The 18,365-nt window shown below is 45.6% G+C and overlaps 2 protein-coding genes across 7 annotated transcripts in view; one reads left to right on the forward strand and one right to left on the reverse strand.

Annotated features, from left to right (window-relative positions):
* GRIP1 (glutamate receptor interacting protein 1) overlaps positions 1-16,639 on the forward strand; it is a 590,760-nt gene extending 574,121 nt beyond the window's left edge. For all 6 annotated transcript variants that reach the window (XM_046661320.1, XM_046661301.1, XM_046661312.1 and 3 more), the window contains 2 exons: positions 10,204-10,350; positions 12,247-16,639. In XM_046661320.1, coding sequence (XP_046517276.1) covers positions 10,204-10,350; positions 12,247-12,474 — 375 coding nt within the window. In that variant the 3' untranslated portion in view covers positions 12,475-16,639. The remainder of the gene's footprint in view (positions 1-10,203; positions 10,351-12,246) is intronic.
* Positions 16,632-18,365, reverse strand: part of HELB (DNA helicase B) — a 29,915-nt gene continuing 28,181 nt past the window's right edge. Inside the window, exon 13 of the mRNA XM_046661363.1 lies at positions 16,632-18,004. Within this exon, the coding sequence (XP_046517319.1) occupies positions 17,900-18,004 (105 nt within the window). The 3' untranslated portion in view covers positions 16,632-17,899. The remainder of the gene's footprint in view (positions 18,005-18,365) is intronic.

The raw sequence follows: 18,365 nt of genomic DNA on the forward strand, positions 1-18,365 counted from the left end.
TGGGGTTGTTATCCTCCCTTTGGGGTGCTGCTAGCCTGGACTAAAGCTTTGTAAAAATTAGGAAAAGGCAGTCTTTTGGGTGGTGGCATCGAGAGGGGGCCAGCGAATTAGAAAAAATCCCTTTTTCCAGTTGAAGATAACCTCAAGCCAGAATGCACCGCCTGGAAGTGGAATGAGGGCTGGTTTTCAGACCCCAGAGCCCTGTGTATTTTCATCTAGAAACTGGATCAAGAGGATGTGAACGAAGGGCCAACATCCATCCCCATTCCTGGGGAGAAAACATACAGAGCAAAAGAAGCTCCATCTCATGTTGATGGGTTCCTAACATCATCCTCATCCAGAAAGAATGAAGGGCAGGCTTCTCTTCCGGTCTCTTGGGTTCCAGTTTCCTCTCTGATGTTTGCCCCTCGTTTTCCACCTGGTCCTCATGTCACTCCTTCCCTTCCTTCAGGCCTTCAGAATCCCCGAGCGCAGGTCAGAGTCGAAATGGTTTCTGTTCTTTTCACGTCATCTGCTGTGTCAGAGGCTCTACTGGGTCCTGGCGGGTCTTCCTTCGAGTTGTCCCCATTCATTCCTGAACACAAAGAGCTCGTTGTCCTTCCTGACACTTGACAACAGACACAGAAATGCAGTCTTACTTCCTTTATTGGCTGTGCAGATGGGGAGAAAGTTGGGCTGGAGTGAGGACTTGGTACATAGTTGGGAGTGGTGGGGTCAGCGAGGGGGTCACTGGGAAGTGATACTCATGTCCCGTTAGGCCACTGCCTCTCAGACTTTCTGGGCTGAGTCACACAGTTGGAAATACACTTTACCTCACAATTCACTACACGCATACACCCACACTCATATATATGAGTGAATCCAGAAGTTGTACACTAAGATTTTCTGTTTTTTGTTTGTTTCTTTTCAAATGTGATCACATTAAGTTGATTCTGAGACTTATTAATGGGGCTCAACCAAAAGTTTGTGGACCACAGCCTCAGATAATTTGGTGCATGAACCTCTGAGGACCTTTACCATGATGACTTGGGGTGCTTGTTAAAATGCAGGTTCCTAACCCCACCCAGACTTAGCTGGACAGCATTTTCCAGCCAAGAATCTACATTTTAGTGACCTCTTCCGTGGATTCTTTTGTGCCCTAAAGATTGCGAATCGCTCCCGTAGGTTTTGCTAATGGAAGGTGATTCTTCTGTTTCAGTGGAATCATAGGCCACAGCTGGGTGGTAAGGTGGGCAGGTGGTCGCACAGTCGGCCCTGGAGCTTGGGGGTTTCCTCTCTCAAATGAGTTCTGGTTTGTAGTCTAGCTGAGCAGAGATGCTTTCTTTGCAGATAAGGAGCCAAGGATCTTAGCTACAGTTCATTAATAACCCTCTTTCCCTTCTGAAGCTTAAATATCCTTTGGCGTCCACTTCATCTGTTTCTGAGATGAGTTCTAGTTTCACTTCTTTACCCTCTTTAAGGCAAAAAAAAAAAAAATTCAGTAGAGTAGAAAGTTCCCCACATTCAGAGCATTTGGACTTTTCTCTTTTTAATCATATCAACATTTCCTTTTGCTCTATCATTTGTGCTTTTCAATAAAATTATATTCCTTAATCCTGTGCAGCTGTGTTTATTGATCTTTTTACAGAAATGTTTTTAAAATAATTTTCCCGCATCAGCTTTTATTCACGGCTGCTAGTGGCATGACCCTCAAACACTGGAGTCACTCACGAGGAGCCCCGTTAGTTCTTGAAGCTGCGTTTGCTGCCATCAACTTCTCCCCCAGCCAAGTTCACTTTGCATTTTCAATGGATGTGAGTGTTTTGAGAGGGGACCTTTGTCTTCTTGATATGATAAAGGTGTTTTACTCCCTGGAAGGAGTGTCATTTTAGTGTTTCATGCCAGCTTCTTTTATAGTATTCTCCCTGAGTCAAGAACAGGCTCGGCCCCAGGAGGAAATATGAAATGAAATACATGTCTTCTTCAGACACTTGCCTCTTTCTTCCCCAGATCCTCAGAGTCGGCACTCGAGATCAAACGAGTTCTCACACCGGGCCTAGAGCTTCTCCAAAGAGCCAGTGTAGAATTCTCTTACTGTGGAGGTTGCTAGAAGCTAAAAAAAACAAAGCGAATATGTGAACTTTTGCTTCGGGCTGCTGCTCTGCATCCCCGTCTCTTCCATAGGCAGGGGGTGATAGATCAGAGAGAACACAGGCCGACCCGGGTGAAGTCACCAACATTCAGACATTCGCCTCCGCCGTGTAGGGTCAGAACCCAGAAAATGAGATCTCCTCAGGATCCCAGACTTCAGGAAGATTCAGCCAGCTGCCTTGGAGCCTCCAGAGATGGAGAAAACCAGGAGAATCTGTAGACAGAGAGGAATGGGCGTGCGTCCAGTTGCCAGTCACCACCTCGGTCTGCCGAGCATTGTCTCTCCCAGGAAAGCCAGGGCAGCTGGCGAGCAGAACGTTGTTGGGGGACGTGGATGGTAGAACGAGGGCTGGAGTCTAGGTTCTGCGTTGTAAGGGAGTAACAGCATCCAGCCTTGACAAGCCTCAAAATGCAGCATTTCCATCAACTCCCCTTGTCTATGATTCTGTGAAAACAACTTTTCAAAACGTAAAAATATAATTCTTTTTTTTAAAGATTGGCACCTAAGCTAACAACTGTTGCCAATCTTCTTTTTTTGTTTCTGTTTTTTTCTTCTTCTTCTTCTCCCCAAATCCCCCAAGTACGTAGTTGTATATTGTAGTTGTAGGTCCTTCCAGTTGTGGCATGTCGGATGCCGCCTCAGTATGGCTTGATGAGCAGTGCCGTGTCCACACCCAGTATCCGAACCAGCGAAACCCTGGGCCACCAAAGCAGAGTGCGTGAACTTAACCACTTGGCCATGGGCGGGCCCCAAAACATAGTTCTTATACATATGATTGGCTCATGTCAAAAACGTTTTTGTTTAACTCATTAATGAGGAATGACAGCAGGATGACAAAGCTTGTTCAAAGTGGGAGAACGAAACTTTATACATGTCTGAGTCTGTGGGGGAAGGAAAGAATGTTGGAGTAAGATTTGTAAGTTAGAATTAAAGCTGCTTAGTGACTCCTGGGAAATAAGAGCAAAGCCTTTGAGGATGTCTTTTCTAACAACAGAACTCACTTGCCTCTTATCACTTTTCTACGAGCTGCCGTCCACCTTGGCAGAGTCTGAGCTCTGAGCAGGAGAAATGGTGAGGCTGACAGAGCGGCAGTCCCTGGACTTGGGGGACACTGAGGCAGGCTCGTCAGACAGTGCTGTGTGTGCCTTACGCAGTGTTTGATGGTTCCTCTCGTCCCCTCTGTCACAGCTCCCCCACCCTCTTCAGAAATGTTCATCGCTCCCCTAAGTCTGGCTCTGGCTGGGGGTCATTCCTCTCTTCCTCAGGGCTTCATGTGTGTCTGCTGTGATCAAATAGGCTTATTTATAGGTTGTAAGGGATTATGTTATCTACAGGATGTTGACTTACAAGCTGTGTGGCTCTCTGAGGGTCGTCTGTCTCCGTGATGTCTAAGTCCTTGGAGAGTGGCCTGCCCTGGGACTTGCCTGGCAGGACCGTGGTGAGGATCACGTAGGTAATAGGCTTGCCCGGGCCCTGTCTCTTTCTTTCCTTTAGGTGGGGTACAGAGCTCTCTCCTTGTTCAAGGATCTTTGTCAGACCACAGCGGTCCATGCCATGAGGAATAGAGTCAAGACTGGTAGTGCTTAGAGCAGTGGAGTTTGGCCAGGTGTGACTTGTCCTTCCTCAATGACAGGCCGGAATTCCCAGGGGCCTGGAGGGTGGGTGGAGGACATGCCTCCCGCCCAGAGATGGAGGTGGCCCTGAAGCGAGAAGGCCCACTGTTCTGTTGTGATTTGAAATAAGAAGTATATATTTGGTCCCAGTTGCTGGCACAGAACTCCTAAAACCCTTGGAACTTCCTAAGTGTTGAGAGCGATAAAGGTGTCTTTTGTTATCTTAATGAGGTGATGTTTGGCCCAAACCTAAGGATGAGGAAAGGGAGAGGGTTTGGAGGTTGAATCAATCACCAATGGCCAATGACTTCATCAATCATGCCTATGTAATGAAGCCTCCCTAAAAACCCAAAAGGAGGGGGCCTGGAGAACTTCCGGGTTGGTGAGCACGAGGAGATGCGGGTAGAGTGGAGTGCTCACAGAGAGCTTGGAAGCTCCGGGCCCTTTCCCCGTACCTTGCCCTGTGCATCTCTTCCATCTGGCTGCTCCTGAGTTGTATGCTTTTGTAATAAACGGGTGATCTAGTATGTAAAATGTTTCTCTGAGTTCTCTGAGCCGCTCAAGCAAATTAATCAAACCCAAGGAGGGGGTCGTTGAACCTCTGATCTATAGCCGGTCAGTCAGAAGCACAGGTGACAACCTGGACTTGCAACCGGAGTTTGAAGTTGGGGGGCAGACTTGCAGGACTGACCGAGCCCTTCACCTGTGGGATCTGACACTGTCTCCAGGTGGATAGTGTCAGAACTGAGTTGAGTTGCGGGACACCCAGCTGGTGTCAGAGAATTGTTTGGCAGTGTGGGGAAACACCCACCCCCACACACCCTACATACACACACACACACACAAACACACACACAAACACACACACGTTGGAATTGTGATCTGGACATTTCTACCCACACAGGCCTAAGGGGAATGGAGGTTGGTCAGTTGCACAGGGAATGAGGAAGGGTCAAGAGCTGGAGGAGAGCCAGGCCAGAGCAGACCTGGGGGCCGCGGAGCAGAGGCAGGAGCAGAGGCGGCGGGTGCAGCAAGGAACCAGTGGGTGGTCCTGAGCACAGACACCTGAGAGAGACTCTGCCACTGCTGACTGTCCTGGTGGTGGCTGGCACCAGTGGAGAGGGCCAGTGACAGAGCTGACAGTAACTAGGTGTCCATCAGCTGCCTGTGGCTTGCTTTGATCTCCTGGAGAACTGGGAAAATGACCCAGCTCTCTCCTCTTTGATATGCTGTGAAATGACAGATCTGAGGGTGCTCTGAGACGACGCAGCACATAAATCCGCCACACATCTTAAAACCCGGGACACTCCCTTGGTTGGGACTCAGTGCTCCGAGGGCCAAGTCAGCCCCTGACTTGCTCATACTTAGAGCTAAAGTCCAAGCTACTGATGCTCTGATCGTTGAGCCCCGTTTTTCAAGCCCTTGGTGCCACACGCTCGCCAGGGAGCAGCAGGAAGCAGTGTTGGAAGCCGCTGTCCCTTTTTCTCCTCTGCCAAGGAGACCAGCTCCCTTTCCTGACCCAGTTTCTCTCAAAACCCATGAGCCTGAGTGGCATCAACCGAGATAGCTTCCTCTTGGGCTGGAAGAATGCAGTTGGGAAGGCCATACTTAATGTTTTCCTTCTAGCCCTACAGGTAGTGTAGGAATGTCCTCAAAACTAGCATTCCTTGAATTGTCAGGTTTAAAGGAACAGGGCTACCCTAGTGGTGTCTGTAAGAAAAAAACCCAGGTGCCTGGTGATTTGGTGGAAAACCAGTGCCATCTCTGAGAATTAGGTGTTGTTTTGGTCCTGAAGGCCATCGGGCAGGGGGCTGAGCCAGAGGGAGGCTGCCGGGGTGCAGGAACTGCTCTGGGAATGGCTGTCACTCGCTCAAAGAGTAGACACAATTGCCATTAAAATCCAAGTGAGGAGGGCTGCAGCTTTTCACACGTCTCAAACCTGGAAATGCGAACATTATGTTTCTGATCTCTGCCTCGAGGACATTGTTCAGACATGTGGACAGACTTGCTGGGAAATATGAAACAAGGCTCAGCTTGAATCATGGGGAAGCCCTCTGCCTCCTGTTCCAGCTCTGCTCTCGGGAGGGTTAGAAGCAACTGCAGCATGAGCTGACGAATAGCTAAAATTGAACCGAGCCCTGCAGAACTGTGTCCTTGCCCAGTGTTATGTTCCACGAGGCTCATTGGCCCTTTTAGAACAGAAAAATCTAGCATTGTGTTCACAGTCCAGATAGCCTGGAGGCATCCTTTGGTCAGCACAGAATAGAGATCCTACAAGAGAGATCTTGATTCACACGGGCTAGGGCGGGACACGACGAGCTCTCGGAGCAGTGAGCACGAGTGTATGCGGGTATTCGCAGAAAGCCACGAAAGGGCTCTCTGAGAAGAAATACAGCAGACCTGACAAATTATTCATCTTTAGTTGGTTGGGCAGTTGGAAGTGGATAAAGGCTGCCTGACCAGCTAGGAGATTACACGTCCAGACAAAAAATCATAATTTGGTGGAAGGAACACAGCAAATGAGGTCAGCTAGTCTAAGAGTGAACCCTGGAGATTATACATTCTAACTGGACAAGTCCATCCATCACCTTCTTCAAGAGTGCGTGTCCTCGTTAAAAGGAAGGGATGATTCTGCTGCCCACAGTTGTTGGGAGACCAACAGCAGTCACATATAGGAAAGTGCCTGGATAAGGGATTCATCTGTGAAAAAAAAATGTGACTTAAACCATGGAATCTTTTGAATTATTTTTGGACAGGAAATAAATCAGAAGTAACCGCTACCAACTTCAGCCAGACAGGAGGGCAGCAGCTACAAGGCACAATTTGTTGTTGCCGCTTTGACAGCAGCCAGCTGTGCTCCCTATTTTTGTGAATTATTGATTCCTGGAATCTTTTGTGTCATTTTAAAATAATTTCGTTTTTATTTGCTATTTCCAGGAGAACCGTAGAGCTGGCTATTAAAATTCAGTCTCCTCTAACCTTAGGAAATCTTTCTACAGAAACAGATTGCTTTGCACTGTAAACCATGCCTTATCCTCCCATCCTGAAGCGTTCAGACAGAGAGTCTAAGGCCCAGAGAGCGGAGCCTCTGACAACGACCGTGACCATGAGATTAGTGAGCTGATCTGCCAATCTGCTCTGGTTGACATCCAACTCTGATGTCTTGGTCACTGTAGTACCAGTGACCATCGTTGGCATTTTTTGGTGCCAGTCAGCCTTCCGTCCCTCCTGGGTTCTGGCTGTGGAGCGGACATCCAAGAATCAGAGGCCGACGGAGCAGTGAAGAACTCCACTAATAGATTTGATCTGCTCCACACACATGGTAGAAACGATAACATCCTATTTGCTTTTGAATCTGCTCACTCAAGTCCCACAAGACGTGCAGCCTCTCCCGCTGGAGGACCTTCCATTCCACCTCCGGGTCCAAGAATGGGGCTTCCTCAGCCCCTAAGTGGGGCAGGCCTCGCTCCAACCTGAGACGGGCGCTCGCCTCTCACGGCCACACGGTGTCGCCATTGCAGCTTCGTCCTGCCCGGCCCCATCAGCCCAGCCACCCTGCAGCCGCCCCCAGCACGGCCCGTGGGCAGGAGACCGGGCAGGGCGTGAACCCCAGAATTAAAACCCTCTCTGCTGACACTCGCCGCGCCTCACGGCCGGTTCTGACTGGCTTCCCAACTCAACCACGCAGTGTGTCTGAACCCGTCGTTTCACTTATTCGACAAAATGCTAACCCTACTATGCGGCAGGCACCGTTGTAGGGGTTTGGGGTATGTCAGCGAACAAAGCAAAGATTCTTGCCGCCCTCAAGGAGCTTGGGGAACATCTCTCAGTCCTCCTCTGAGGCCTTACCTGAGCCCAGGTCACCCGCAAAAACTTCTCCTCCCCTCCGGATGAGTGCTGACTTAGGGGGACGGGATGCTCCCTCCTGCACGCAGTCTGAACCGGCTTCTCCCCACGCACCATCAGGGTGCGTGCCCGATGGGGGCTGGGTTTACTAGGCTACATACACGCAAGCACGCACGCCCCTTCTATAGTGAATTAGGACTCACAACTCTACTTGTATAGCCGACTGCCGTGAAAGTGATCCTTCCGTGGACTCAGGTCATTTCAGATGTGAGAACTGTATACGCTACACGACCTCGCTGAAAACTGAGACTCTGTCCGGCCTGCGGGATGCGAGGAGGAGTACATCAGATGTCCTCACTGGACCATAAACACCCGAGGGCCACTTTCGTTCTCTGCTACATCCTCAGTCCTTAAAACAGCGCCTGGCACATAGTAGGTCCATTGTGCCCCTGCACACGTACACACACACACACACTCACATACACACGAGGGAGTGAGCCTGCAGAGTGTCATCTCACTGAACACTAGTCCCCTTGCTTCGGTCCCAGAACGTGTCGCGGCCCCTCTGGTGTGCGGCGCACCACGCGGAGCAGTGCACACACACGGAATCACTCGGGATCTGCAGATGCGAGTTCAGTCAGTCTGGGGCGGGGTCCGAGATTCTGCATTTTAACAAACCCTCCTGAGCGACGTCGCTGCTTCCAGTCGGGACCTCGCTTTAAGTTGCAAGCACATTTTTTTTCCTCTTTAAGCAAAGTTGCAACAAAGTTCTGGCCCCTTTCCTTGTCGTGTAGCTGTGGGAAAGAGGCAGTGGGTGGGATGTTGATATGCCTCATTTCATGGGAGCTAAGACGCCATCGATTATAAAATACAGCCTGATTGCAGAGATTTTTAAATTATGGGAAAAAAGTGCATCTTAGAACCTATGAAATAAGGCATTTGGGGGGGCTGTGGAGCCCCAAGTGGTGACGTGCTTGGTGACATGCTTGGTGTCTGGAGTCAGACGGCCCCGCCATCCTTACCTTTGTGACCCTGAGTGACTGACTTAACCTCTATAAAATTTAATTCCTCACCTCGACAATGACCGTAACCCCCAGAGCTGCCTGGTGAAGAGTTTTGACCTAGCCAGCTTGATATTTTAAATCTCTGCCTAGTGAAATAAAAATCCCCAAACTGACCCCTTGTGTATTTCCTTCAATATTTCATACTTCTCTGAAGTAAAATAACTGACCACAAAAAATAAACCCGCTGTACAAGTGTTAGTCTTCACACTCTGCCCTGTGTAGCTCTGAATTTTTGACTATTTTACAAGAGTGTAATTATGTACTACTTTTATAGGAATGCAATAAAATAGAGTAAAAAATAAGCCCACCTCTTTGCTTGAAGTGTCCGTCGATTTTTTTTTTTTTTTTTGAGGAAGATTAGCCCTGAGCTAACATCTGCTGCCAGTCCTCCTCTTTTTGCTGAGGAGGACTGGCCCTGAGCTAACATCCGTGCCCATCTTCCTCTACTTTATATGTGGGACGCCTACCACAGCATGGCTTGCCAAGGGGTGCCATGTCCGCACCTGGGATTCGAACCAGCGAACCCGGGCTGCTGAAGCGGAACATGCGCACTTAACTGCTGCGCCACCAGGCCAGCCCCATGTGTGTTGATTTTTGTGGAGGGCATTGGCAAACCTTCGAGAAGCTGTCGGCACAGGCGGTGCTTGGTGAATATTGCATATTAATGTGTCTGCCTCTGCAAGGCAGGCTCTTCTCTCTCTCACTGCTGTTTCCCAGCACCCAGAAACATGCTTAGAAAGTGGTGGGGACTCAGTGCACACTTAATGAATGAATGAATGACTTGATGAATGAGTGAACCTCAGACTGGCTCTTGCAGGCGGCCGCATGGAGGAGTGAGGTTGGGGAAGGCTGTAGCCGGCATGGCTGGCGTTTGGTGCAGAGAACCAGGAGGCCCGCCGCTGAGGAGGGCGAAAGGTTTGAGTTGCTAAACCAACCCCTGGACAAGCACTGAGAGAGCTCTTCAAGCCAGGCGCAGAGCGAGCTGTCTGCTTCAGGAGCACTGTCAGGTCCTCAGAGTCCTTCTTTGCCCACAGTCCTGGGTACTGTTTGAGGTACCATGGCAAATAAAATGGTAGACTTGTGGCACTTGCTCAAAGGAAGAGGACATACTGAGTTCTGAGTTCAGCACAGCACCAGGAAGCAGGGGCAGGAAGGAAAGACCATGGCCGGTGGAATCCTGATAGCTATCAGACTGAGGGCTGCCCCTGGCTGCTCCCCGCACCATGGGGTTGCTCCAGGAAAAGGAGATGTCAACTTGCCCTGGGGACATTCTCACCCACGCATACCTGAGAACGGAGGTTGAAAAAAAAAATGCTCAAGACTCTCCAGCATTCCTCTTCTCCATCTTTTTCAGTTCTCGGTGGGATTTTACAAATTCCGAGGATATTCTTGGAGGAGGGAAAAAGCTGCAGGGCTGGGGGCAGCTGCCTAATATATTACACATCCATTGTGTTATTGAATGAGTTTGAAAAGTTTGTTTGTCAGGAAGATTCACAAGCGGAAGTCTCCAACCTACTAAATGTCCCCTTTGCATTTTCTCACTTGCCAGGTGACCTTGTACAAGGGCTCTGACATGGAGGACTTTGGGTTCAGTGTAGCGGATGGCTTGCTGGAGAAAGGAGTATATGTCAAAAATATTCGCCCAGCTGGGCCAGGAGATCTTGGTGGCTTAAAGCCCTATGACAGGCTCTTACAGGTAAGACCGCAGTGGAATTTTGGTTAATTTAACTCTTCGAAGGTTTATTTGACCAATTCCCACCAATCCTCCTTTGCCTCAAAACTAGATTAGGGACCCCTATGTATAGGATGAAAGCTTTTTCCTTTGGTAGAATTTCGCAGTTACTGAAGTTGCCTGTTTCCCCGTATATATTGCCCAGCAGACGATAGACTGGTAGAGAGCCGAGCTAGCATCTTATTCTCTCAGCCCCTTTCTGCAACGCTTGATGTCTCCATCTCTCACACAATATCTGAAACCAAAACCAGAGCCTTCTTTACTTCCTGGGGTGCTCTTGTGGTCAGGGATGGTTTCATGAGCAAAGCAAATTCCTGATCCCATGCACAGTTTTAGGAAGAGCATTTTGCAGGAGAAGGAGACGGGTGACATCAGTCTTAAAAGCGTGTTCAGCTGGAGTGAGCCTGTCACCAAACAGCTGACTTTGAAAGCAGGAGGCTGCACTGACAGCTTGGCTGTTAGAGGTGTGTTCACTGAAGCTGGTTGTCGTTGATCAACTGGAGAGAGTTTTACAACCAATTCTGGTGATCGTTTTGACTGTGGCAATAGAGCAGTTACTCTTGTCCTAGGAGTAGGGGGACACTTTTATTTTCCATAGATACTTTAGTATTTGCTGAATGATAAGTATGGACAAGTTACTTAACCTCTAAGCGTATCTTCCTAGTCTGTAAATTGGGGCTAGACCTACTTTCATGGAAGTCAAGGCTATGAAAGTAGACTGGATGCAGATTGGGAAGGACTTTGAATGTCATGATAAAGCTCTTGGACTTTATTCTGGAGGTATATTAATTTCCTAAGACGAATAATGACATAATTTGTAATTTGGGAAGACAATACAGTATTAGTGTGGGTGAATTGGGGGAGGTGGGGAAAAGGCAGATAACATGAAAGACCAGGTAGGTGTGGGGAAGAACCTGTATCAGACCTGAGCCTCTAATGTCTTCAGCGCATCCTGGTGGAGCCATCTGGAAGGGAGTTGGCAGTTTGTGTCTGTTGCTTAGGAGAGATGTTAGAGCCAGAGCTAAAGATTTCAGAGACTGCAGTTGCCCATGGTGGAGTTACAGTAAGGAGAAGAGAACCAAGGGTAGAATGCTAAGGAAAACAAAATTTAAAGGACAGGAAGAAATAAAGGCAGGAAAGGACTGAAAGGAGAGTTTTAAGGATGAGTAGGTGTCAAGAGCAGCCAATGCCAGAAGCTAAAGAGGGTGAGAACTCAAGATACCATTCATGTTTGGGACAATGGGGTCATTTGTACAATGTATGGCATCAGGTCCCAGCCTGAGAAGATGGAGGAGAGAATGAAAGTCAGGAATGGAAGCAGCATGTAGATGCTTTTAAAGACCTTTGTTGGTGAAGAATAAGATGAAATGAAAGATGAGTACGAGTCTACGCTGAGGAGAGGGTGGGCTCACGTAAGCAGGGTAGTTCAGCCTCATGGGCAAGAGCACAGGCTTTGGAATCAGCCAGGCTGCTTGGGATCGCCTCCTAGCTCAAGCACTTACCAACCGCTGCCCTGAGGCAAATCTCCTAGCCACTCTGTGCCTCGCTGACCTCCTCTGTAAATTAGGGGTGACCTTCAGCACCTGGAGCCCCTGCCGTGAGTGAGGGCATCTGCCCAGCATTGGGTGTTGGGGGTGTGTCCTTGTTCCCTGCTCTCAAGGGTCTTACCATTTCGTAGCAGAGCATGAGTAAGCCAAAACCGCGATAGAGTGTGGGCAGAGCAGAGACGGACCTCTTTGTCCAGGGGACACGTTTCAGCACCTTCAAGACAACTTGTCACAGCTGAGGTGTCACTCTGGGTTTTGGGTATCAGCTTCTGACTGTAACGGTGATTCAGAATGGCTCTTCTTGACCATTCAGGTTAATCACGTCCGAACGAGAGACTTCGACTGTTGCCTCGTGGTGCCCCTCATAGCAGAATCGGGCAACAAGCTGGACCTGGTTATCAGCAGAAACCCCCTGGCTTCACAGAAATCTGGAGAACAGACTCTACCAGGAGGGGAATGGAGTGACCAGAACAGTGCTTTTTTCCAGCAGCCTAGCCATGGCGGTAATTTGGAGATACGAGAACCCACTAACACGTTATAGCAATGCTTTTTATAAAGCAGGACAAAGACAATATCTACATGGTGCTAAAACATCCCTCTCAGATTCTGTGACGTCTGAAGCACAGATAATCACGTGGCATTAACTGCAAGCACAGGGGTCTTTTAAATCTCTCACGGCTCGTGTTCACTTCCCTTTCCAGGTTGAGGAGGTTTCTGTTTTGGTGACCACTAAGGTATGTGGCAGGCAACTCCCTGCCAGCCCCAACGGGAGAGAAAAATAAAAATAGGTAGGACGCCCCTCCCCACAATTAACATCAGAGGAAATTTTTTACAAGTTCATCTTCCTATCACTTTTTAAAAAGAGAAACGTCTGTTTGAAAATATTCTCTACGATCATTTCCTTAATTCACTTTGCAGTTTCTTACTATGAAGCCGTTCATGTAAGAACTTGACCAACAAGTCTTTTGACAAAGCTGGCTCTACTACGGGAACTAGGGTTTGTAAGCTGCCGGGGCCACTGCTGTGGGAGGGGTTCAGGTAGAGAATTGTTACCTTAAAATGTTTCAGCGACGATGCACGTAGGAGACCATAATAGGTGGTGGTAATGTTTGCCCAAGTATAGGAATGATTTTAACCACGATGTATGCTATTCCCTATGCAACAAATATCAAACAGGATATGTCTTGTGACCTGTTTTTTTTTTTTTAAGGACACATTTTTAATAGCTGAAAATCTCTAATAATGAATTAGAGTGTTTAGTAACACTGAGAATTAGCTATCTTATTTTTAAAATTCAAGACTAAGAATTTAAGAGAGAATGAAGAGTCTATTAAAATGAGATTTATCTTAATGCTAGGCAAATCAAACTCATACTGCTTGACGTGTTTATACTGACTGGTTATACTGAGGGTGTACAGCACATGTACTTAAAGATGACACTGGAATATCTTTTGTTCTGAGCCATGCCACTTACCGAAATTGTAAATACATTCTTCACAAAATGCATTGCCAATTATTACCATCCCTCAAAGCAATAAAGTGAGACAGTTGCTTTTAAAGTTTGTCAGCAACTGTTTTCATTTGTTCAGATATTTTGAATAGTTACAATAACTGTTATTTGGTGAATATAAAAAAAATAGATCTGTATATTGATTGTAGAATCTCCATACAGAAATGATTATTTTCCAAACATTTTCATTTTGGTCAACAATTAATTCAAACAACCGCTTAGGTAAAGCATTCGAACACTGTGTCCTTTGTTTAGGGAAAAAGTTCACCTTTCTTTTTGTGCAAAGAAAATATATTATTTCAAGCATATTTCAGAACCGCCAGGGCAAGAAGGTATAAAGCAGAATCATGTGAAGAAAAACGGATCATGAGTCACTCAAATATGTATTTTTATTTGTAACAAGTATTAAGCTGTAAAGTATTTTTGTACAAATTTAATACTTTAATAGCATGATATTTATCGTCTATGTATGGTTTTGGGGAATTCAAAATTGTTGCAAATATTTGTATGGAAAAAAAAACCCTCTACCAAATGGAATAAACAGTGATTTTAAAAAGCCCCCCCAAAAAACGGCACGCATGTTTTTGGTGCTTTGAATACATTTTAGTGCTCCAGAGGGAGTCGTACACAATGCTTGTTGTTACCTAATTTTCTAAAGGGGAAGGTTTTGCCATAAGCTTGAAAAGGAGGACAGGAGAGTGGGCAGAGCATGGGTTCTGAAATCGGATCTGGGTTTGAATTCCAGCTCTGGGACTCACTGGTGGGGTAAACTCACTTCCCAGGGGTCAGTTTCCCCACCTGTGACACTGAAGGGTCCATTTGCACTCTGGCACTGCTGTGAGGATGGGGTGTGACATGCAGGTGAAAGTGTGGAAACAGCCTGCAGACGGGAACACCCCAACACTAGCAGTAGGTTTATTCTAGGTGACAAGGATAGATCCTAACTGAAGGATCACACATCTCCCCTCAGAGAACATTACATGCATTCTATGAAATACATTTACATCAACTATTAAAGTGTACAAATTCTAATTATGCTATCTTAAAAAAAAACTACACCCATAGTCCCAACATTTTCATTTTTGCAGGTTACCCTGTAAGCCTTTTTAAATTCACAGGAACAAGGCAAGGATGTGCATTCTTGCCACTTCTATTTAACAGGGACCTAGAGGTTTCAGCCAGGGCAGTAAGACAAGAACACGAAATAAAAGGCATCCCGATTGGAAAGGAAGAAGTAAACTATCTTTACTTGCAGATGATATAATCTTATATGTAAAAAATCCTAAGGAATCCACTACGAATGTATTAAAACTAATAAATGACTTTAACAAGGTTGCAAGATAAGATCAATAGACAAAAATCAATTGTATTTCTATACAGTAACAATAAACAAGCCAAAAATAAAGAAAACAATACCATTTTCAGTAGGATCACAAATAAAATACTTAGGCATAAACCTGATAAAAGAAGTAAAAACCTTATACTTTGAAACTGCAAAACATTGTTGAAAGAAATGAGAGAAGACATAAGTAAGTAGAAAGACATCCTATGTTCATGGATCAGAAGACTTACTATTGTTAAGATGGCCATACTCCCCAGATCTGTAGATTCAACACAAGCCCCCTCAAAATCCCAGCTGACAACTTTGTACAAATCGACAAGCTGATCCTAAAACTCATACGGAAATGCAAGGGACCCAGAAGAGCCAAAAAATCTTGAAAGAGAAGAATTGGAGGACTCACGTTTCTTGATTTCGAAACTTACTACAAAGCTAATGAAGACAACATGTTGCTGGCATAAAGACAGACATATGAATCAATGAAATAGAATTGAGAAGCCAGAAATAAACCCTCATATTTACGATCACTTAATTTTTGACGAGGGTACCAAGACAATTCAATGGGGAAAGAACAGTCTCTTCAAGAAACAGAGCTGGAACAGCTGGATATCCACATGCAAAAGAAGCAACTTTGACTACTACCCCACCATATATAAAAATTAACTCAAAATGAATCAAAGAACTAAATGTAAGATCTAGAACTATTCAACTCTTACAAGAAAAAACAGGAGTAAGTGTTCATGACTTTGGATAGGCAATAGTGCCTTAGATGAAGCAGCAAAAACACAAGCAACAAGAAGAAAAATAGATACACTAGACATCATGAGAATTAAAAACTTGTGCTTCAAAGGACACCATCAAGAATGTGAAAATAAAATCCACAGAATGGGAAAAAAATTTTTTAAATAATGTTTCTAATTAAGGGCATATGTAGCATATATAAAGAACTCATATCTTGAAAATGAAAAATAACAATTTAAAAATGGGCCAAAGATCTGAACAGACTCTTCTCCAAAAAGGACATACACATAGCCAATAAGCCGATGAACAGATGATCAAAATCACTAGCTGTAAGGGAAATGCAAACCAAAACCCCAGTGAAATATCACTTCACGCCCACTAGGATGGCTATAATCAAAAAGTCAGACAATAACAAGTGTTGGAGGGAATGTGGATAACTGGAGCCCTCACGCACTGCTGGTATAAATGTGAAATGGTGCAGCTGCTTTGGAAAAGAGTCTGGCAGTTCCTCAAAATGTTGAGTTACCATGTGACCCACAATTCCACTCCTAGGTATATACCTAAAAGAAATGAAAATGTATGTCCACACAAAAACTTGTCCACAGGTGTTCATTAGTTATAATAGCCAGAAAGTGGAAACAACCCAAATGTCCATCAACTGACGGATACATTCAATGTGCTATATCCATACAATGGAATATTATTTGGTAAAAAAAGAGATGAAGGCATTTTGCCTCATTGCACTAAGGGAAAGCAAGATGGGGTCACCTGCAGCTCTACTGGAGCCACCTGCAAAAATTCAGCCAAGGTTCCAGATCTTGCCACATCAGCTCAGACCCACAGTCTGATCTGGAAACCCGGCATCAATCTACGCCTCCAGCTTTCCCATCAGTACATGAAGGATCTAGGCTTCCAGTTGGACTGACCAATCTTCCTTGAATGGATTAGCCAAGCCATCTATCCAATGAAAGAAACAATGCTAGCTCTTCGTACATAAATTTTTTAAAAATCTTTTTTTAAAAAAAGAGATGACTGGGGCCGGCCTGGTGGTGCAGTGGTTAAGTTCGCAAGTTCCGCTTTGGCAATCCGGGGTTCACTGGTTCAGATCCCGAGTGCGGACCTACATACCGCTTGTCAAGCAATGCTGTGGCAGGCATCCCACATATAAAATAGAGGAAGATGGGCATGGATGTGAGCTCAGGGCCAATCTTCCTCAAAGAAAAAAAGAGATGACACACTGATACCTGCCACAATATGCCTAAGTCTGAGAACATTCTGCTAAGTCAAAGAAGCCAGTAGCAAAGGACCACATATTGCACTTTCCATTTATACAAAATGTCTGGAATAGGGAAATCAATAGAGATAAAGTAGATTAGTAGTTGCCTAGGGCTGGAGGGGATGAGAGCAAAGAGGTACAGGGTTTCTTCTGGAGTGACAAAAATCTTTTAAAATCCATTGTAGTGTGGGTTGTACAACTGTGTGAATATACTAAAAGCCACTCAGTCATACATTTTAAATGGGTGAGTTGTATGTGAATTACATCTCACTAAGGCTATTTGTGAAACACTGGGATAACAGGTAAATTTTCCCTCAACTTTTTCTCTCACCGTTTAATAATAAATAAAACTCTAAAAATAAAGAAAAATCAAATCACTCTAAGAAACAAATTTTCCAAAGTGCAATATCTTCAAAACAATGTGCTCCCAAAAAATATAGTAATTACGTGACATGAGAGAGGTGCTGGCTAATGCTACAGGGGTAATCAGACTGTAGGACAGAAGTGTATCAAATCGACACGGTGTAGACCTTAAACTTACACAATGTTGTATGTCAATCATAGCTCAAAGTAAGAAAAGAAGAACAACGTGCTCGCAACTCAGAAGGAATTTCTAGGAAAAAGTCGTGGGTGAGGCGGGTGGTGGCAGCAGCGATGGAGCGAGCGCAGCCTTGTGAGATGACCACTTTGCAGAAGACACGACATCCTGGAATGTGTGTCAATCACATGAGAGATGCAATTACAGTTTATCTTTACCACCGCTTCCGCCCAGTGGCAAAGACCCCCCAAAATGATCACGGAAGTCAATAAGGCATTACCCTAAAAATAAAACACTTTTTAAAGTACACAGTTTTTTAAAAAAAATATAACATCTTTTTCCCTTTATGTCCAATGCTAGCAGTTCTCATGATGACGGATGCGCAAATCATTAAAGTTTTCTTTGATCAAATGAATTTAAAACATCTGCTAACACAAACTCCTTAAAATAAAACTCCAGTTGTAGACATTCTCTTTTATCTTGATACTTTGAAGCTATGATATTCATTTTGTGTTGCATGGAAAAAAAAATGGACAATTATTTTGAGCAGTCTGAAATAAAATTAAGTTTCTTGATTATCTGTGGATTTGAAAAGTCGCCTGGGGGTTAAACTGTTTAGTTTTAAAGTCTGAAGTCTGGAAGACACTTGAGGAGAGGTTTCGTCCACCTGTTTGAACAACAATAAAAATAAAGTTAATTTTGTAAAAATGGAGTCAATGTATGCTGTGTACTTCTATCCCCTCTGACTGCTTCTGCAGAAGATGTAACACATTTTCCCCACCCCTTGGAAGGCCTGAGCAGACCAGGGCGATCAGCTGTCAGCTCCATGTGGGACATCTGCTTCTGCTCACTGTGACATCCCCAGCACCCAGCTCTGGACTGGCCTACAGAAGTGACTATTTGCTGAATGAGTAAGTAAATCCAATTTCTGATGGTGTAGACAGGGTCCATTGCATAATGTGGCAGCCTAGTAGAAAATTAAAATGGCCGCCCCCCCTTCAAATTAAGAATTTCAAGATGGCAACCAC

Source organism: Equus quagga, chromosome 1 (assembly GCF_021613505.1).
Source record: "Equus quagga isolate Etosha38 chromosome 1, UCLA_HA_Equagga_1.0, whole genome shotgun sequence".
Taxonomy (NCBI): domain Eukaryota; kingdom Metazoa; phylum Chordata; class Mammalia; order Perissodactyla; family Equidae; genus Equus; species Equus quagga.